The sequence below is a fragment of the Vigna angularis genome, chromosome 8 (genome assembly GCF_016808095.1).
Source record: "Vigna angularis cultivar LongXiaoDou No.4 chromosome 8, ASM1680809v1, whole genome shotgun sequence".
Taxonomy (NCBI): domain Eukaryota; kingdom Viridiplantae; phylum Streptophyta; class Magnoliopsida; order Fabales; family Fabaceae; genus Vigna; species Vigna angularis.
In genome coordinates, this window is record NC_068977.1 from 6117041 (window position 1) to 6140191 (window position 23151).

The 23151-nt window shown below is 30.7% G+C and overlaps 2 protein-coding genes across 8 annotated transcripts; both read right to left on the reverse strand.

Moving 5' to 3' along the window:
- Positions 1-12045: 12045 nt before the first annotated feature.
- LOC108343848 (uncharacterized) lies at positions 12046-16978 on the reverse strand. The gene is made up of 6 exons (XM_017582258.2): positions 16645-16978; positions 15906-16055; positions 15373-15631; positions 14602-14820; positions 14356-14498; positions 12046-12536 (listed from the first exon to the last, which is right to left on the reverse strand). The coding sequence occupies exons 1-6, from the start codon at positions 16927-16929 to the stop codon at positions 12237-12239; spliced, it is 1356 nt and encodes a 451-aa protein (XP_017437747.1). The 5' UTR covers positions 16930-16978; the 3' UTR covers positions 12046-12236.
- Positions 16979-19156: 2178 nt separating this feature from the next.
- Positions 19157-22310, reverse strand: LOC108346130 (uncharacterized). Of its 7 annotated transcripts, none has more exons than XM_017585133.2 (3): positions 22152-22310; positions 19849-20365; positions 19157-19582 (listed from the first exon to the last, which is right to left on the reverse strand). In XM_017585133.2, exons 1-3 carry the CDS (start codon positions 22262-22264, stop codon positions 19559-19561), a joined length of 654 nt encoding a protein of 217 aa, XP_017440622.1. In that variant the 5' UTR covers positions 22265-22310; the 3' UTR covers positions 19157-19558. The 7 variants fall into 7 exon arrangements, with proteins under 7 accessions (XP_017440622.1, XP_017440616.1, XP_017440619.1 ...); XM_017585127.2 differs by having other exon boundaries at positions 19667-20365; positions 22152-22308; XM_017585130.2 differs by adding an exon at positions 20703-20963 and having other exon boundaries at positions 19157-20365; positions 22152-22301.
- Between the last annotated feature and the right edge of the window lie 841 nt (positions 22311-23151).

The following is a 23151-nucleotide window of genomic DNA, read 5'->3' on the forward strand; positions in this document are numbered from 1 at the left end:
GCCGTTAAATTAAGCAAACGACCGCTTAAGTGTTGATTACGTGGCATGGTCAAACTTTAAGTTAATGAAACGTGGCATTATAAATTAATTTTGTATTAAAAGTTATGAATGCATGATGGTGTAATAAGCTTTTTGAAAGGGCAAAGTGGGAAAAATAAAGACTTTCTACTTCTTCTTCTACCTCCACATTCTCGCTCCTGCGTCCCAAATTTCCATGGCTGCGTTTTGGTTCTTTTGAATTGGGAATGCACGAACCTTGAAGGTGGTTTCCCTTGCAGGTTGTGATTGGGATTCTGGCTTAGAGGAGGTGGATAGAGATTCACAGTGGTGCTTTGGATGCTTTTTGAGGGTTTCTGTTGTCGCCAGATTTGGGGGTTTCTGTTGTCACCAGATTTGGGGGTTTTTGGGTTTTTCTGGTTTGGCTTTGCTAGTCCGGTGATGGTGGGGAGCGATAGCTTTAGTGCTTGCAGTTGGAGCGTGGAGGAGATTGAATCTTGCGATCTGGCAGAGAGGAACACGCTACTGGTTATGCGATAGTGGAGAAGACAAAGATGTCGCGGCGCACTCGCGATGATGGAAGGACATGGTCTGAAGGTTCTCGCGACGGTTGTAAGACCCAAAAATAAATTAATACTATAAGATAATTTATTTTGCAACTAATATTCAGTTAGTAAGAATTTCTTATTTTGTGATAGTAATTGTGTATTTAAGTGTTTAAGATGTAATTCTATTATATTACTTACTTTGTTAAATTACCATGGTTATTGAATTAAATGGCTTTAGGATTCTGTAAAACTTGTCTTGCTTTTCTTAATTTAATTGCATGCGAGAACTTTGCCTATTTATGGTTGTCATAAAAGTTTGGAGTGTGATGGTTAGTCAAATGATCACGTAAAGTGTTAAGGATTTTGTGCCATATATGAATAAAGAGTGAATAAAAATAGCCACATCAACATACAGTCCTTTCGGGGCACATTTAATTTTTTTAGTAAAAAGACATACTTGGATGAAACAATTCTTGATGCACCAAAAGTTTGTTCTGTCTTTTGTTTATTTTATTTTATTTATTTTTTTGACAAAGGTTGGAAACTTTTCATTCAATTCCTTTAAATTTTATATTTTTCCACTTATTTGAAAGTAGTCCATTTTGTCTGCCATGCGGATCATGGGTTAGATTACTTTATGTCTTTCAAATATGAAAGTTTGTTATTTCAAGAGTGGAACAAATTTCTTATGCAATAATTGTCTTAATACGTGAACCTGGTTTCATTTTTTTTTTGTTCTAAAAGCTTGAACTATGATGTATATACATTGGCCACATGAAGAATTTATCTTCGTGCATACTAAGGGCCATATTGAGTAGCATGAATCTTTTCTCTTTCAACCATGACCAATCTTTTTCCCCACTTCATCTGATAATTTTTTTTATTGTTGTTGCTTTCTCCACTCTTCACGGTTATAGTCTATTTCCTTTACCTTGGGGTCACCTTTTGTGTAAGCATAGCACAATATCTTCTTAAGTGCACACATCAAGACAAAACTTTCATCATGAAACGACTCTGTGGGAAACATTGAACGAAATTTTGACCTTAAGAACCAATATTATCCTTTTCTAGTGACCAACACGATTCCTATCTGGAAATGGAGGGACCGTCTGTTTGCTAATAAATCATAGAATTTCATTAGGAAAAGAAAAGAAAATAAAAACAGCAAGAACTGAAAGAATGAACGGGAGAGATATCTAAAATTGGAGTGTTGCCGGAGAAGTTGAGAAACTAAGGAAGAAGGAGACTTAGATCAACAAAGTAAGGGCTGAAAATCTTAAGGAACCAACCAACCTTTGCTGGAGAAAGAGGTAGGGGAGCTAAACCATTTCTTTTATTCATTGTAGAAATTGTATGATTACCTTGAATTGCATTCTGTTGCATCTTGATTGATCGGTAGAGATGCATATCGTATCTTGAAAGCTGGTCATGAATCTTTTTGCTGTAAGATATACTCGTTATCAACTCTGATAAATATGATACAATCATAAATCTAGTTGAACAAGTGTTGATTCACGGTTCTGCACAAAGTGTGTTTCCAGTCATATGATTGTTGTAAGCCGATGTCTTTCTTTAATTTATGGTTACGCTTGCTGACTTTGGTTGGGAGGCATGAAACAGTTTGGTAATAGAGAATAACCGAAGGCTGTTGCTTCATATATATTAATATGAGTATATGAGACAATGAAGAATTTGGATGTGAATTATACTTTTATGAGGCGTGCATGTTGGTATTGTCGTAAGTCTTCTCTTTTGTCTAGTTATATATTTCTTTTTCTTTAGAGCCATGCTTCTTGTGTCAGACTTACCATACTTACATGTTTTTAAATTTATTCCTTTATACCATTGGAATTCCAATTCCAGCCGTAATGGTCTATAGTAGTATAAAATTTTAGAATAGTTTAATTGCTATATTTCCTTATAGAACATCTCTCACGGTACTAAATTCTCTTGGTATGTGTACCCTGAACATAGTGGCAGTAGCATATTGATTTCTAAACTATGGTAGAATAATAATTAAATACGCTTACCACCTAATATCTTAAACCCTATATATATATATACATCAACCTATTTATCCTCCTCTCTATACGTTTCCTTTCTTTATTAGCCATATTACTTTGATTGATAAAATCTTATTTTATGTTCAGGCCATGATTCTCGGTTTCCATTGTTTTGTTTTTGTTTTTTTTACTACATGGATGATATAACAAATTGTGTTGTTTAATCCATCACTACCCATAAGAACATCATTTTTTTAAAAGTTGCACTGAACTTGAATAATAAGATAATATATTGATCATACTTTCTAGGCTTGGTAGCTTTGAAAATTAAATACTATTCTTTAATTCTTACTTCTGAAAAAAAAATACGTGATTGCTACAGAATTTTTTTGGACCTACCATATTTGAACATAGGACCATATCTTAGTTGTCCAATTATAATCACTTCTCAAACTTCGTCCTGGAAATCAGATTTCGAACCAAGGCACCCTCTCATGTGGTATTGTCTTAATTGGAGCAAAGGTTCATTTTTTTTTTTTGAACTTGTTATAAATCCACCGTGAGTCATGTACACTTGTCTAGGAAGCTCAGAAAATGCTGATTTTCATAATTTCACTGCAGTTAGTACAGTGGTCCAAAAATTTTAATTCCAGTGTCTAAAGAAAGCTTATTGAGTCTATTTTCTAACCGAAAAAGAACCATATTATTTGGAATTATGTGGAGAGAGTAATAACCAAAACAATAAAGAAAGGTTATAGCTGAAAATACAGAAAAAGGTGACGAAAATGTTTATTTTAAACATTTTACTGCAGCTGATCCTTTAATCCAAAAATTACGAGTTAGCATTCATATGAAAGGTTTTTAAATCTAGAATCCAACAAAACAAGAATCAATTCATTCAGAATTCTATAAAGTAAGTTACGGGTGAAACATTAAGCGAAGGCCGAAATTGACAGCAATTTGTCTTGTATGTGATTTCTGTATTTAATGCAAGTTGACATGTACTTTATTTTCGTGGGATTTAATTAGATAGCCTTTCAGAATTTTATATTCTTATCGTGTATAATCAAAAATATTTTTATGCTTTATCTCGGTAGTTAAAAAGGATAATTTCCTTTTTTTTGCCTATATAAGGCGATAGGTGGATACGAGTTCTATCATTTTACCCTTTCGAGGGAAATACAGATATCTAGCCCGTAAAATTCTAACTCGTGCTGAGTATTGTGCTTGGTGAATGGATGTTACTCACCAATGTTTTTACTCGTAAGTCCTTGAAGAACCGGGAAGATATGTCTAAAGCGGTGTGTGGAGGACGACTCTTATCCGAGGTCCAATAGCTGCATGTGAAGGACCAGTGTCCAATAGCTGCGTGTGAAGGACAAGAACCGAGATAGGTCCAATAGCTGCGTGTGAAGGACCAATGTCCAATAGCTGCGTGTGAAGGACAAGAACCGAGATAGGTCCAATAGCTGCGTGTGAAGGACCAGTGTCCAATAGCTGCGTGTGAAGGACCAGTGTCCAATAGCTGCGTGTGAAGGACCAGTGTCCAATAGCTGCGTGTGAAGGACAAGAACCGAGATAGGTCCAATAGCTGCGTGCGAAGGACCAGTGTCCATTAGCTGCGTGTGAAGGACAAAATCAATAAGTCTGATAACTTCGAGTCGTGTCCGAAGAAATTTCCGGTTATCTAGCTTTACATGATATAGTACAAGAGGATAAACAAACTTAAATTCACTTATGAATAAATTGCCTAGTCAATTACAATTATGATATTAAGTTCTTTTGGCAGAGGTGTTACGATCTTATTAATACGTTATTTATATTATTAGATATTTATAGTGTGTACGCTTATCTGTAAATTATTATTTTTATGGTTATGGTTAGCTTACCCTACTTGTGTGACTACGATGATCGTATAACGCGTATCGTTATACGGGAGTAGATGATGTTCCAGGTGAAGCTGAAGAAGTTTAGAACGAGGAGCGTGTTGGGAAATTTACATGGAAATTTTAAAGTGCGAAAATAAATTGTTGTGAAGTATTGTACTTTAAGCAGACTTTTAATTTGTTATGGTTTGTAATTTTAAAACATCTTTTAATATTCGGTTTGTAATCTAATAATTACTCGCTAATACTTCGATGTATTTTTCAGTAATAATATTAAATGTTGTGCCTTTAAAAGTAAACAATTATTTTGAAAAAATTTCTGTGACATTCCGAGAAGGGGTGTTACAACGGTGTCCATGGTAGCGCGAGGTAAGATTGGACGAACTTTGTCTGTGTCGCGGTGTTCATAGAGGTTGGCGATTTGGGTGGTGCGACTGGGTTGTCTGCTTTGCACGGATTGGGGTTCATAGCGTTGGTGGCGGTGACTTTCGCTCCGACGAGGATGATGATGGTGGAGGCGCGCGATGATGATTTTACGAATTGGTTTTCTCTGTTTAGGTTTCTGCGATTTTGTGCTTTGATTGACAAAGAAGATGATGGGGGTGTGTCGCGATTCTGATGGTGATGGCTGTGGAGGCTCGCGACTCTGCAACGGCACTAACGGTGTAGATGAACAGCGGTGGTGGGCCACGATGAGATGAGCAAGGTGGTCGTGCTTCAACTTGTTTCAAACCAATGTTCTTCCCCACCAACACTTGCATCTACTTCAACAACAACGATTTTGTGGATGAATGATGAGGCCTATGACTCAAATTTCCCCAATTTCATTTCGACATAGCAATTGCAGAGAGAATGTATAATACCAATTTCCAACTTTGCCCTTTCTTTAATTGAATTTCCATTCTGTTTAGTTAATTTTTTTAATTCAAAATTTAAAATAATAGAATTGAGTCACGTTTTTAATGACACATATGTAAAAACAACACTGTCAGCATGTCAGGTGATACAATCTTTAACGTCGTTTGATCAATTTGATAGAAAGTCCCTATTTAATTCAATTTTAAAAAAATAAAGACCTAATTAAGACGCCAAAAAAGAAAGAGTCCTATCTAAAATTTTGGATATAAATAAGGACTCATGGAGACATTAAATCAATAAGATTACTTCTCATTACAAAAACTCATAGAATCTTAAATTAAAAATCTCCCCTTCCCAATTATCCAAAGTATATTATTTCAATATATTTGAAGATAATTTTTATAATGTAATATTCAATAAATATTACATTATAATTAAATTTAGTAATTCAGTGCTTCTCAATTCAGTAACTTAAAAAACGATTATTATCAGCTTTTCTTTTATTATTATTTCTAAGCTTCATTTTCATTTATGAAAACTCAAAAGCTTTATACTATTTTTTAAACTTAAAAGAGTATATCTAATTATCTTCATGGTTACACTACTATTATTTTAAAAATTGTTATTAACTTGAACTTTTATTTGGGTTAGTTTCTATTTAATTATAGTTTATTTTTCAAAAAATTCATTAATATATATTTTTTATTTCATAAATCTTTCTACTATTCAATATCTTTTGAGAAACATAAAGAAGAAGTGTTACTATTTATGAAGTTCAAGTGCAAAATCATAATACCTATATTTAGTGAAGATGGGTGATATAAACAATATACATGAAAAAAAAATCTATAAACTTGTGTTTTAGTTGAAAGTGATATTACTTTTAGGTAAGTGATATTTTCACTCTTAACAAATTTTTAAAGTCATTTTATATTATCCTTCACTTTTTTTTTCTTTAATAATATAAAAATTTACTTTTTTTTTTATAACTATTTTATCCCTACTATCAATGTTAAAGGAACTTTTTTGTTTCAAAGGTTTTTTCCTTACTTTTATATATAATTGGGTTAAATATGTTTTTGTTCTTTAACTTTTTAATAAAATTTAAAATGTATTATCAAAACTTTATTCCAATTAATTTCTCAATTTTAAAAATGAGTGAATTTAATTATTTTAACCAATTTTTATTATGTTTATTTGAAGTTTTAAACGCATTTATCAATTAATATTGATGTGAAAATATGTTGAACAATGTAAACAACTCAAATATTATCATGAAACACATTGAAAACTTAGGAAAATTTGGTTAAAATGACTAAATTCACGCATTTTTGTTGTTGGGGACTAAATTAAGTCAAAGTTTTGAGGGTTAAATATGTTTTTGGTCTTTTTAACATTTAGTAAAAATTGAAATTAGTCCATTTTAAAACTTTTACCCAATTTAGTCTTTTAACTTTTTAAAAATATGTAAATTTAGTTATTTTAATCAAATTTTATTATTTATTTAATGTTTCAAATACATTTGAAACGTCAAATAAATCTGAAAACTAAATTAAACCGAAATTTTAAAGAGGGACTAATTCCAATTTTGACTTTAAATTTAAGAAACTAAAACGTATTTAACCTAAAATTTTAAAAATAAATGAATTATAACTTTTACATAACATTGAAAAAACAAAAAATATATTTAACCCTGTATTATTTAACTCGTAATTCAGATGCACAACTTTTAAGTTAGGCACTCTTCCATGACATTCACTCTGTAAACAATCAAATTAATCATAAGTATGAAATTTCATTTGCCAAAAGCTTCCAAAGAAAAGGTGATTGAGAAACTAGTGTGATTATCTTGATGGCAATGATTAGAATGTTGGGTATAACAGAATGACCCTTTATCCATGTTAAAGCTTTGTTGTGTGTTCCACCTTCCATCATACCATGCACTCAATGTGGGAATGACTATAGGTCCCATTAACCCATTAAGTTTCAGTGGCAAACCTTTTTTCTGCATTTTGCTCCAACCAAACGTACCATAAACCCTCATGTGAACCATATATATTTTATTTCTACACTTAGTTACTTTTTCTATTATTTATGTATTTATTTATATAAATTTTGATCATTCTCATAGTAACAAAATGGGGAAATCATGTCTTACATTAAAATATTGTCCAAAACAAACAAAAGGATTAAACATCATAAGCCAATAAATATTAACCGATCATGTTGTTGTTTTACAAAAAAATAAATAACTTGGATTGAAGTTTTTATTTATAAAAAATAAATTAATAATAACCTAACTTTTACACAAACTTGGGCACCCAGTGGGGTTGGGAAAGATCTAGAGTGGTTTAAGGGAAAAGAAAAGTAATGAAAAAGTTGTCCTTTTTAAATTATTTTGTGGGAAGGAGATAGAGAAAGAATTCATATTGCATAAATGTAGGGAAGCATGCATGCCTTTAAGCATTATCAAAGTTGTGGTTCACACAAACATATATATAAAAGAAGCAAAAAGTTAAAAGATAAATAAACAAAAATATAAAATTTCATAGGATTCCTCTCTCTCTCATTTTATATATATATATATATATATATATATATATATATATATATATATATATATATATATATATATGTATGTATAATATAATATAATATAATATGAAATTGATGAAAAAGTAAGTTGGTGGCTAAGCTTAGTCAAGGTGACCCTCCAACTAGGAGGATTAAATGTGTAAAGAAAATGTGTATCTTCTAGTTTCTTAGTTAGGTTAGATGTGAAAAACATGTTGAATTTTGTTGCTCTTGTAATACTTTATAATGAAAATTTTAAATTGGTCATATAGGTAGGACATGCATGACATTTTGTGAAGTCACAAAAAATAATAAATGAGAAACTTTTTGTGTATTTTAATTTTAACATGGAAACATGTAATTCTTTAAAATATTGCCATTACTATTTCTTTAATTTCTAATAATAAATAAAGGTTGTTTGTTTATATAAATTTTAATTTTAACACAATAAAGATTTTAACAAAATAATAAAGCTAATATTTTTTTTGAGTATTTTCCATTGATAATTTCAGTATAGTGTACATTCAAACTATACTTTGAGAAAACCATGATAATGTTGGTGAAAAAAACAACATGGTTGTTCCAAACATATTATAATTATAGTATGTCTAATTTGATAGTTGTTCCAATGTATTAAAAATTTATGGTAGTTTGCATATATATAATGTGGTGAATGGTGAATTAGGAGGATTATATATAAGAAATGTCTATCTTATAACTTGTGTTGCAAAAGTGATATTGAAAGTGAAAAATACATTAATTGACCATGTTACTATTCTAGGGAAAATTTGCATAATGAATTGGTTAGTGTAATTTCACATAAACAAACAAGTCTCTAACGAAACTTGTAAAAGATTAGGGTTTCAAAACTCTCTCTACACACCAAAAGAAGGTACTATTTGTAACTTCTCTATTATTTTTCTTATTTGATGTGATTTAAACAATGAGATATAAGATGTGCAACCAAACACGTGCCTATTATATTAATGTTGGAGGATAATGTGGAATCATTCACTATTTTTTTTTTCTGTAAGCAAAACCAAGAAATAATATATTATTCTTCTCTCATTATTTTATATTTCTCTTAAATTTTCCACTTAGATTCTATGACAACCTGATTTGGGCCATATCCTTCTAACCACTCCCATCTAATGTTATCTATAGTTAGGCCATGCTACTTGAAAGTCATGATTAACTTTTTCTTTTAAGAGAAATCTTATTTTTCATTTTTGTATTTGCATGGATTACACTCTTTTGATTCTTTAGATTTGGTGTGTAGTTTTAATCCTTTCAAGTTTTAGTTATTACCTTTTGGATACTTTAAGCATTGCAAGTGTGCTTTTCTAATACATTTCTATTAATTTTGCCATCAACATGCTTGAGCATTATAATAAGTAGTCACTATATTTGTGGCCAACAACATTACTCCATTCTCCCTACATATATGTTTGATGTTTCCTTTTCAACATCTATAAATTCAACTTCCTAATAAAAACATACCCAAGAATTATATTTCTGAAACAAACTTTCCACCAAACCAATTATAACAAAGAAGTGAAAAGATCCACAGCAAAAAAAAAAAGTACTCTTTTACTATCATGACATTGGTATGGGGTTTTGTCATAATGTCATAATCATGCTTAGGGATTTAATAACAAGGTTCAAACCCTTTTGCCCATAGTCTTCCCCTTTAATCCCACCTTTATTAAACACCATATTTCTAAATTATTTCTTTTATTGAGATTCATCAACTAACAAAACTTTAATAAGAGTTAACTTATTTTTATTTTAGTCTATTTTCTTTGATTTTCATCCTTTGATTACTATTTGAGAACGAACTAAGAAGATGTGAGTATAGAAAGGAAAGGTTAATGATAGGTACTTAATTTGAATGGAATAATATTTTAATTATAATAAAAAACGAATTACTTGAAATATACGACCCAAAAATATTTTGTGGTAGCAAATAGACTTTTACTTTCTGTACCCCTATTATTACTAATTGCACTCCATAGGAAAAGACTCAAACGTCTCTCATCATTGTACCACACCATTGCTGCCGCTTCCACCGCCGTCACTGTCGCACCGCTGGTACTGAGGAAGAAGAGAGGGAGAACATTACAGAGAGAAAGAAGAAGAAGAACATTTTTCCAAGATATATTTATTGTATTATGGAAAGCTCTTTCTTAAACATGTTTTAATGTACGAGCATTTAGAAAGAGGGTCCGGCTAATCAGTTTTACTGATTAAGAATAACTAATATACATTGAAATTTACAAAAGTTCATAATTAATTGTGACATGAATTTTGATATCAATAATTATTAATGTAATTTTATTTTATTTAAAGGATAAAAATGTTCATAAATGTTGTAAATTGTATTTGGTAATTTATTTGATACACAAACAAAATTAATTAGTAAATAATTTTAGGTTTCTTTTTATTTAACCGCTTTTATTTCATTCTAATGTTGCTAAATATTAAAATATAATTAAACGTAAAAAGAAATTAAATTAATAAAGTGTCAAACATTTAAAAGAATTTATAAAAAAGACATTTAAAGGGTACTTTTATCTTTTAATTTATGAAGTTAATTATTCTAGATTTCAATATAAATACAGTGAAATAAACTTTTATACAAGTTTATATTATTTTGATTACTAGAATTAATTATTGTAGATTTCAACATAACATAAGTTTATATTATTTTGATTACTAGAGTTAATTATTCTAGATTTCAACATAACATTATCAAATATCATTAATTATACCTTAATATGGTACTAATCAATATTCCCCTTAGAAAAATCCATTAGGAAAGACATTTTATGAGTTTTGAAATTTCTTTTTCGAAAATTTCGTTCTGAAAAATTTATTTCGGGGACACGTTTCATAACATTTTGTTTCAGAAATCATGTTTTAGAATTTCGTTTTGGAAATGTTGTTTCGAAAATTAAAAAAAAAAAACTTGTTTTGAAAAGCTTCCGAAATATGTAATTTAAAGTTACTTTTTTGAAAGATAAAGTGGTCATTTTGAAAGTTTGAGAGGTGGGCAAAAAAATGTGGAGTGTAGAAAGTAAAACTCGAGAGCAGAAAACACATAGGATTTTGCTTCCTGCACCTACATAGTTATAGAGTTGTAGGTAGTAAGAAGAAAAAAACTATACAACAAGAGTTAGCAAGAAAATCTTGTTAATCCTTTTATTTTTCGTTACAACACTTAAATTACCAAATAATTAAATTAGTTCATAAATTTTATACTATTTAACCCTTAAGTTTAGCACGACACAATTTTTTTTTGACTTATCGTTCCCTAAATTTTGTCCCCTAATCTTATCAAAATACTTTACCATCAATTTATTGTAATTTTCAAACGTTTTACTAATATTCCAAGTTCATAATAAATCGACCACGTGCCAAAAAAAATTAAAACAATGTTGTTTTTAACATGTCCTTTGGTGTTTACTTTTATTTGTTTTGTTTAATGCATCATGGCTAAAAGTTTAGGGAATAATGTGTGAGGATTAAAGAAAATGATAAAATGAAAAACAACCATTTGCAGAAGAAATAACTGACAAAATAGAACGTAAAAATATGTCATTATCAATGCTAATTGAATTTTAATGCTATAATATTTGTTAATTGATTTTTTTTATTATCACAACATACAATATTTTGTGGACAAAATAAATTATCATCCAATCTATAAATTATTATTATTATTATAAAAAGAAACACTAACATCACACCCACTAACTTAAAAATTTGTTACACAATCTCCATCCTTCATATTTTCATAATCTCAACCAATCTTTATATAATCAAAATTTACAAACTGTTAAAAAGGTTAAGAACATTCAATTTTGTGTTACTTATAGATTCATTCATCAAGCTCATGGTGATTTTCAATTATGTAATTTTGTTTTTCTCATAATACTTTGTTTTGAAAACATTCTTTTTATTAGATCAAATTTATTAAAAATCATAGAACTTTGTGGGTTCCCTTTGTTCTTTATCATCACTTGTCTCTACCCATATTTTTACATTACACTAAAATAATTTTCTAAAACTTGGAGATTTTTCAAGCTATATATGGTTCCCCTTACTCAATGTACCTAATACTTTTAAGAAATGTGGGATTTCCAACTCATATTAAGTTACTAACTCTAAATAACCTTTCACATATCTCTCAGATCTTTTTTCATGCAAATTATCTTCTCTATTTGTATAATCAATCAATGTCAAACAACATTTACATCTTTAAGGATCAAACTCCCCCTGCAACAAAATTATACTAATTTTACATTTGCAAAGTTAACAAGTTGTGATGCACCTCTCTCTCTCTCTCTCTCTCTCTCTCTCTTTCACTCTCACCTTTTCCTTCCTGAAACAGTTTTCTTCACAGCTCCAACAGACACCAAAAACTGGTCAAGGGATGAAAGGGTCCTCATGTCATCTGGAGGAAAATAGCTGGCTGCTTTTCCCATGATTGATGAGAAGAGAAGGGACAGTGAAGGCCATGCAGCATTACTTTCCACCAGAAACTCATCCAGAAATGCAAATGCAGCCCTAAAATCAGACCTGCTTGCACTTATTGGACCAGCAAAGTGAGCAGGGATTATTCTCTTGAATCTCCAATCTCTGGAAATGCTATCAACCCACTCTCTAACCTGGATCATAATAAGTAACACAAAATGTCAATCCAGGTCATTTTCATCTATTTTTTTTCCCTCAACATTTTCAATTCAAATTTGTGACTCTCAGAATTAACTTGGTTTAGTTAGTTTTCACTTTTAGTCCAGAGTTTAATCATTGTACACTATTAGAAAAGGTGGTAAATATGAACTTGTAAATAGTAATTGCAAAAGTTAACAAACTTATCTAATAACAATTTGTGATTGAATGACAATGTAAAAAAATCTTACTTTGTCAATATATTATGATTGATATCATGAAGCATAAAAACCAGACTTAACTAGGAAACAGACATTCCTACAAAGCTAGAGCCTAAAATATAAAACATAAGGGCAACACACATATACTGTTGAGGGATTAACATATCATATTCCCTCCTCTGCAAATGAAAAATAGGCACTATGTGGAAACAAAAGTAAGAATAGAAAAGAAGAATAGTAACAATTTTTATGTGGAAAACCCTTCTCAATGAAAGTAACAATTTTTATGTGCAAATTGCTCAGCTCCGATTGTTTCGTATATATTGTGTTTGTTTTCTTTCTAATGTTTGAGCTTGTTTATTGTCGTGCTTATGAGATTTTAGTCAAGTTACGAAATGTGATGTACTACAATCTCTTTTATTAATGAAAATCTAAGTCTTTGTGTGATAAATAATCTTCAGATTTCTTAATCTTTTAAAAATATACAATTACATTTAATGATGTCTTATAGGAACTAGATCAGAAACTCAAAAAGGGAAAGGAAACTCAAACAAAGGAATTGAGAATTGCATATAGAAGTTTCAGAGATTCTTTTACAAACACACCACTTGCACTTCAAGGGTCGAGGAACCTCCCACTAATCAACAAATTTTCTCCCCTCCCCCTAAACCTGAAAACACACCTCTCTCTCTCTCTCTCTATATATATATATACAAGTTTCCCAACGTAACAACAAACTTATCTACTAACAGATTTCACAGCTGTTTGAATTAAAACAAATAGCTTCATTTTCCTTTTCCCTTGTTTCTTTTTTTATGAACCTTCATAATAGGAGGTTGTGTCCTAACAACGTCAAAGAGGGTGAAGAAGAATTTTGTTGTTTTACATGACCCCGAGACTGGATAAGAACACATAATTTATCAAGATGAAAGAAAGTTGTTAGCATCAAATAGGGGGAGTTTGTTGACAAGTGATGCAATGCCTCCTACATGTGATGAAGATTTGAAGATATCAACCTTATGTTGGATCTAATATTGATGTGTGTCTAGTTTGATTATTAGTTAAACTGTATGGGATAAGATGTTAAAAGACAAAGGAATGAGGTTTTAGAAGTTGTAGAAAAGTTATTTAGACATTTCTGATTTAATCCATTAAACTGTTCAAAGTGAAATATGAAAAATAAAAAAAGAACAAATTATATCAGATTTACATATTAGAAAATCAAAGGCAACATCTGAAACTTGTCTGACTTAATTGATTAAATCACATTTAATCAGATGTGCAACCGATTAAACTGATTTTAACCTACTAAAATGCATGAGTTTTGTTTATCTAGAACCCACCAAGAACATTTTAACAGATATCCTCCAGTATAAAATATTGAAGGATATCATACTATTTTGGAACGCCATTGCACATTACACTGAAGGACATATGTCTGACATAAATTTAACTACATCCAGGAAAGAGTAATGTAAAAAAGAAAATATTTTAAGGTTAAACAGATAGTTTTCAACTAATAGCTATACATCAAATAGAACCAGATCAAAATATTCTTAATAGAAAATAAATTATATGACAGATAGTGTATTACCTTCTCAGGAACTTTGCTGAAGACCAGAGTCTTAACAATTGGTGAAACTATCAACTTTTGTGACATCTGTGCAAAGCTTGCATTGGGTTCTAAAAGATTTGATGGACCAAGAAACAAGATTTGTAGGACCATTCTTTCCCATCCTGCAGAATAGAACAATCTGGTTCAATTTGACAGTGATGTCAAATGAAAAGTAACATGCTTTGTGCAAGTTGAAAACAATAATAATCACAATATCGACCCAACCTTTTTGTCGGTTCCTTTTGTCGTCAACTACAGGTTCATTAGGTACCTCCTTTCCTTTACTGAGAAGTTTCACAGCCAAACCATTTTTCGCAGATGCTAACAAGGATTCTTTGCTTATACACTCAGGTGGTTGTCTTGGGACAAAAATAACAGCATCTGTCACCAATAGTGTTTTTGAAGGTTTGTGGTAGAAAGCTACCTCAACATAAGGTCCAATTCCTGAAACAACCACAAGCAAATAAGATTTTTCATCATGGATTTACAAGGATTGAAAGGAATTTTGAAGAGATTCTACAAGTCATATTATACCAGTATTTCACAAATATTTGGTTAAGCTTATGAAAGTGACTTATGTGTTATAACCTCTCCCACCTTTCATTTCATCAATGTGGTTTGAGAACATGAAAAGGAGGGATCAGTGGAAGAACAAGTTACGAGAGTAGATTCCATGTTATTTAGTAATGTGAAAAGGGAGAGAGACACAAAAAAGGACATTGGAAGTTGTTACAAAGCATCTCAAGGTAAATAATATCTTCAAATGTTGATACTTAAACATGTCAAATGACAACATGTGATCCATGTAATTATTGACTTTACCTAGTGATAAGGATTCTTTCTTTTTTTGTTGTAGTCTATTTCAATAAACTTCATTGTAAAATTTATAGAAGACAGCTTATTTAATAAACTCTGATTAAATAAGTGTTATAATTTTTAGTTCTTTACTCAAACACGCCTCAAGTCTAAAATTATGTATGAAGAAGTGGCAATTACCAACTTCTGGTGAGCTTAGAATCTTTTGCTCTATTTCTCCAGCCCAAGGAGTGGATAAATCATTGTCTTTCAAGGTTTTAGCACGAAAAATACCAAAGAATTCCAATGGTAAGTTCAATGGCCAACTCCATTGCCTTGGTGCCACCCACACCTGAGCAAGGGGAAATTTTCTAGAAAATGGACCAACAAATACTTTGTGCTCATAAGCAAAAGTGGGGAGAACAATATATTCAACAGGAGCCCCCAATTCCTTAATAAGCTGCAAGAAACAAAAAAAAAGGCATGTTAAGAAGGCATAACAGAATCACCCTCTCAATATGTTTTGTTTTTACAATATTCATGTTTCATAAAAGTAACCTTGGATCAAGTCATATAAAAATTGCCAAGCAGCATTGATAAGGAATCAAAGTTTGCATTAGTCTCTTCAAGTTTGCAGATTTCTAAACACTAACGTTGTTTTACTTTCATTGAGGTTTACTACCATTTACAAGTTTGCAAGCTCAAAGTAAGAGACTAGGCTGTCAGAGTGGAACCTGAATACACTCATCAGTTGGTGCTATGGGAGCATGAACCCATAAGCCCCCAGATTTGAGTTTGATAACAGTCATTCTTATGTTTGTGGAAACACTGCTGAAGCCTAATGCCTGCTCTTGTTCGAATAGCCATATACAACCTTTCACAGCCTACAACATGATTCAGAGAACATTTCCTGTTAGTGTCTCCAAAACAAAATTTCCTGCCAAAATTTGTAGCAAAACGTTCACAACAAATAACATGACTTCTATGTACAAGGAAATACCAACAACATGCCACTAAGCTTTTTATGCAAAGCCAAAACAAAACTTATTTCACCAAGTAGTTAAAAGCATTTGATTTGAATTGAATCCAATGAAAGTAGAGAATACAGTGATTTGCACATCTAGTCTCAGGAATTACTTCATTGTTCATTCAACCAATAATCCTTCTTATATAGCGTGAAATAACTTTTCCAGAGAAATTAGATAAAAAAAATGTTGACATTGTAAAGGTTTTTTACAGCATCATCCAAAAAGAAATAACCAAACTTGTTTATCTCTTTATAACAACTACCTTAAATGTCATTAGGATGATTTCTGATTGATTCAGAGAGCACAAACTTTTGCATTCATGAGATAACTACATTACTATAAACATCAAGTCATAGATATGCAACTCAAGGAACAAAAACCTCAACCAAATCAATTAAATGATCAAAGTAGTCATCCAAACATCAGATAAACCAAGACTGCATACCTCAGTCCTAATAGTGCGCCTGTTCAGAAAAGGACCAAGTGGGAAAGGAAATCCAGTGATGTTGAAGTAAAACCTGCCACCAGAATTGCTCTTTGAGACACTTGGGGTGGCAGAAGCAGAAGCCACAGCCAAATTGGAAACGTCTCTTCTTTGTGGCCTTGGTTTCTGATGCAAGCAAAGACCCTTCAAAGATCCCCCAAAACAACTTGAAGATGAGTCACCCAAATAGATGGGGTTCTGCAAAAGTGTGGACTTTGGAGAAGAAACAGCAATGGGTGCCACCATTTTCTGAAGAACCTCACTTTGTCACCATAAAGCAATGGTTTTGAAACTGTAATCATCAAATGCAGTGGGAAGCCTCGTTGGATATGCTTTCGACACGTGGAATCTGGTTGGTGGATAGTTCTACAGAGATGTTTATGGACCTCAAATTAATTGTGGAAGCTGTGAAGTAAGGTTAATGTTTGAAGTGTACAAGAAAAAAATAACTAACTTAAGATTAGGACAAAATTTAGAGAAAGTTTTGTTTTTGGACTATGTTGCCTCTCTAATTAAAATTAGAGTTTGAGCTTAATAACTCATTTGTCTTAAATTCAATTTTAGTTCTAATCTTTAAGTGTGTTTGTATGTATTTGTTACATTTTGATTAATTGAGTGTTTTTAATAATACTTTAAGTGAACATATTAAGTTAAATGTTCAATCAACACAAAATAAATGAAACATATTTAAAATTGAATATCATACATTTTGAATTTTTTTAGAAGACTAAATATTTTTAACACGGTGATATTTTAACAAATTCTTTTTAATAACGAACCAATGATAAAATCATGTTGTCAAAAAGTTGTCAAAAAAAAGTCGTTAAAAAAATATTTTCCATATAAGATAAGAGGTAATATTTTGGATTAAATAAAAAACAAAAATTATATCTAAATCTATTTCATCTGCATGAAAGTTTAATGCAAATTAGTCAAAACAATCTTCAATTTTGATTAAAACAAGAATTTAACAGTTATGTAATTTTATTATCAACTAATTATAAATGATAATAATAAGTATATATATTTATAATTAAATAACAATAATAATGTACACATATAAATATAATTACACTATGTATAATTAAACAATACATTATAAACTTGGTGGTGTTTTGAATTGCTTCTTTTTGGAAAATTTTGATTTTTAATTATAAAATGTCACTATTTTTTAAACGCTTGTATCAAAATCTATGTAATAAATTTTATTCGTTTTTATGCAAATATTGGAAATAAAAACAAAATACCAATAAGACAACTTTGTATAATTAAAAGTAGGATAAATAATGATTTTGATATTTGAATACGTAAATCCATATGATTTAGTTTCAATTAGGACAAACGTAGTCCTTGAAAGCGCAAACATTGTGATTGAATGTATATAAAAATGTAATAATTATATTCTGTTATTAAATTTTGTGAACTGTAATATGTAATATTTCAGGATCAATTTAATATTAAATTATTTTTTTAAGAACTTTTTGATACTAGGTTATTAAGTTTAAGATTAATTATACTACTTTACATAATAAGTACCGATCACTAATCAATTGATTAAAATAATAAATATTAATCACTGGTTCAAATTCATTTGTTTAAAATAAATAAATAAAATGTATTTTCTCAACCAGGTGGCCTTAAAATAATTTTAGTAATGGGTACCACAATTTGTAATATATAGGAAAAACTTTTTTTCTATTATTGGTGTCTGAAATATTCCTAAGGAACCAAACTTCATAATTCAAAAAGTATAACCAGAATATCGATGAAAGCATTTATAAGAAAGAACTACTACAATTAATATTTTAAATAAGGCTTAATAATGTTTTTAAGTCTTAAAAAATGTAGGATGAATTCAACTTTGATCTTTTAAATTTAAAGATGAATTAGTCTCCAAAATTTGATAAAAAAAAACACCTTTTACAAAATTTAAGAGACAATTTTGTAAAAAAAAAATAAAAATCTGAAGAACAAAACTGAATTTACTCTTAATTTTAGAGACTAAACACGTAGTTAATTTTTTGAAACAATAATTAATCTTATATATTCAAAGCATATAAATAAGTTTCATAAAAGCTGTATTATCAAGTTAGGTTATATTTTGCAAAACAAGTTTTGTGGAATAGCCAAATACTAGATGAGTAATTCATATTACCGTGTTTTCAGTTTCATTGTGTGTTCAAATAATCACATGATAAAAGTTTAAAATGAATATAAACTTGTTCGAATGCATTGAATAATTGCTTTTCAGCAAATGAATACTCAGTAGAAGTTCATTTCAGACTGCAGAAGTACACACACAAATGGAATAAACTGTTTCATGTATTTAAATCCTTTGACAAACTCCATTATGCCTGCATAAACTATGACAGATGCATTTTTTAAACAAGGTGCCAGTTCTTCTATACAGCCAGACATACATTAAACATACACTTCCTAAGTAGAGTAGCAGAAGTTGAAGCAACCAAGCATAGACAGGAAGGTCAATAATTTCAAATTATGCAGATTGTATTTCCATACATAGCAGACAAATAACAAGATTACTATGTACAACTTAAGAAACATAATAGTATAAGCTGTATTGGAAGTAACATCCATGTGTCCATCCATACAAAATAAAACTTGACATAATCAGACAAATACTTGCCACCAGGAAAAAGGCACAAGCATTTATCATTACCCCAACCACACAGCCCTGGTTCCACCAACTAGCCAACTTCAACTAAAGCTAAAATCAAGACTCAAGTATACAGAGATTGAGAGTGACCCTGAATGGGAAGATAAATGAGAGCTTGTAAAAGGGATGTCGGCTAATTACAAAGTAGAAGATATATGTTGTTGACTTAATGCTTGCAAAGTTGGCGCCTGTACTAGTTCACAATCTTAAGCGATGATTTCCCTGACAAGCCAATCCAAACTAGGATAAGAGAAGTACAAAATGAGAAAAGATGGGAGGGCAAACAGAATTGTAACAAGTACATACAGAGCCAAAATGGCAGCACTGGCCGGTATTGCATATAAGACAATCAAAAGAAATATAATGACCAATGGGAACTTTGCCGTCACCTGGACAAAGAATAACAGTGACTTCCGAAAATAAACATAGAGTCTTTCCATATTGAGGAGATTACCAGTATTGCCATGATATTGATTATAATTTGATACCTCTGGATGGCGGACTTGCCCCCTCCGATGGTTTCCATGGCTTACCTGGCTTCCCATGGTTAAATTGTCTTTAAGTGAGTGTTGTTGGTTATCACCACATAAAGGTGAATGTGATTTCAGTCTATCACCATTCATGCTCTCAACCATCCAGAGAAGAAAGTAGTTTTTGCGAGGGAATTTAAGATTTCCACGGTAAACTAAACGGAAAGATAGAAGGTTGCACCATGGACAGGAGATAAAAAGAGGAAGTTGAACAGGCAGTGTTGGAAATTTCACAACAGCCCATTGCAATCCAAGGATGCAATTTTTACAAAGAGTATGGCCACACCATAAAACATAGGGCACGTTTTCAACAATATTGAAAGATTCCCAGCATATTGGGCATTCCAGTCCTTCCTCTCTGCCTATAATAGAAGTCTCGTCATCAGAACATTCTGACGTAGAATGAGTAGGCTTTGAAGAATCACTTTTCACTCCCACAGTTCCAGCAATGCAATTTGATGCAAAGCTCCACATTCTGAATTACAATATGTAAATAACCAATCAGGAAGTATCATCCAGATGTCAATTTATCATTAATGACTCACCCAAAAGCATAAATCAGTAACATACCTGCAGGACAAACTCACATGAGTAACAAGAATAAACCATAAAATATAAACAAAAAAAAAAGCGATAATAATATTTTGACTCGACAATACAAATTTTGTATAGACTGAAATTAAATTCATTTGAAGTAAAGCTATAGCCATCATCATATGCAATCCAGTTAATCTACTGAATGCATTTGACACACTTTCTATAACCATCACCAATCAGGAACCATATTAACACCATTAATATACATTTTGTACCTATAAAGATTTTCTTTTGAGTTTTCTGTTCCAGTTCCACATTACTCTGTCAGTAGTTAAAATCCAACTTTTTCCTATTTATCCTTTGGGATTGGCGGTGAAAGGGCCAGCCAACTGGCAAGAATCTCAGAATCACAAACTAACGCATAGAAAGTAATTTCTTTAATCATACTCATGAAAGAACTAATGAATCCATGTTTGCTACTCCCTAAATATGAAGCATAGGTTAGTAGGATCCAGGGAGCAATCAGCCCTGATGACCTACATATTTCATTAAAAATCAGCTTTCAGTGTTTGATAAAAAAAATGGCTATATGCCACTACCTCCAACCCTACATAATTAATAAACATGGAACCAGAGGAACTCATACCCAAGTAGATGAAAAGACATTAGCAAATAAAATCTCAAAACAGCATAGCATCTAGCCATATAACAAGTTTTGTTTTCAAGAAGTTACCTTCAGTCCTAAGAAGAATTTTCCAACCACTGTTTTGTACAGAATGCTAGACATGAAGAACACAAACATAGGCATGTGTGGATGTATTCACGATTACAATCTACAGGTATGATCATGAAGCGTGCACACAACACTGCTATAGTTGATGGTATATAAATATAGTTCAATCCAGTCACCAATCAGTAAACAAACACGAGTAACATGTTTAACTAGCTGCTTACTCTTATATGCACTGACTCAACGGTATAGCATAACTCAACCATACAGTTATATTAACATTTAACGTCAAAACTCACCACCTAGTGATCAGCATTACACTTTTCGTTTTGGCCAAGCACACGAAAAGCTTGGCATGTAGATACCAATGAAATCAATTATTGTGTACGCAAATGCATACTAGCTAAAAATTTAACTCCAAAGTTCCAACCCATTTAAGTTACTAATAACTTTATAGCAGATAAGAAACTTACCAGGTCAATCTCCTGTGTTTGAATTTTATGAATTTAGGAGAAAGAAACACAAATTTTTTTATATATAAAAAAGAAGAAGCATAAAACCAATTTTTTTATCCATGTATACTAAAAACCATGCCTTTATTTCTTCAATAACCCTATCACCCAATTCAGAGATCAGGAGACTGTTTAAAAGGCAGAATTTTAAGGGAAAATATTCCATATTCTCACTTCTGCATAGTTCATATCAAACTTCACCTCATTTCATGAAATCATTTCATAGCTATCCCCAATTCAAATGGGGTCTCAGAAATCAAAATCAGCTTCTTAAAAATCCCAAAGCCCCCATAAACAACAGCACCCTATCAAAACGGTCAACATTTTAACCAGTTAATCAACAAGAAAAAAAGAAAAGTAAATTTTAATCCCAAATTATTTATCAGCAAAAAACCTAATTCAAAAACCAAGCGTCTAAGTAACACGAAAAGAAAAAGAAGAATAAGCAGAAAAAAAATTGGATGGGGAAAAGAAGAGAATACCGATTAGGCGCAAAATTAGAGACTTGGTGAAGAGGAGGAGAGGAGAGTGACAATGGCACCATGTAAGAAAGGGAGAAATGGTGGTTTCTCCAATTTGACTGAAACCAACTCATTGGTAAACGACGTCGTTTATTGACCTGGTCCCACCCATGCAAAGGCCTTGATGTCTAACAGAGTGATAAAAAATGGTACAAGATTCTCACCTGTACAAAGAATATTGATTCTTTAACAAACTTAATATTTTTATATTTATTTGATAATATTTTTATTTATTTTTTATTCTCTTATTTTTTAAAAGATATAAAAATTTATACTTTTATAATCATTTTATCCTTACATTCTATTCTATGTCAAATGTGTCATGATATCATTACTTTATATAAAAAGTTATACACAAAGGAAAAGCAAAAATATTCATGATATAAGTGATGTTTTAAGTTTAAGTATTTATAAATAATGGGTAAACAGTAATATCACTATAAATGAGTACAAATATATATTATTCATAATATCAATTACTTCGTAAAAAAATTAAATTTATATTTTATGATAAATTTAATTAAAATTAAAATTTAATTTATATTTTGTTATGTTAAATTTAATTAAAATTATATTTATATTTAATTTAATTTACATTATAAAAATGGTTAACACACATACATGCATGTGTTTTCACTTTATTATTTTGAATTTAAAGGAACACTTAACAAAGATTTAGTTTACATTAAGATTAGATGATATAATAAAGACCTTTTCGAGGAAGATTAACTCAGAGTACATAGAGTGTTTGGTAAAAAAATATCTTTTAAGGTATATGTTTACTACATGGTATTATAATTAGTTGAAAGAATAATTTACAAAAAGAAAAGTCGTAGTTTATCAATCATTAAAGCAAAATATACTACTATGACTGAAGTTGTGAAGAAAATCTAGTCATAGAGCTAAAGGTGCAAGACTAGATTGTCATTGTCTATTGTGACAAAAACAACACTATACAGTT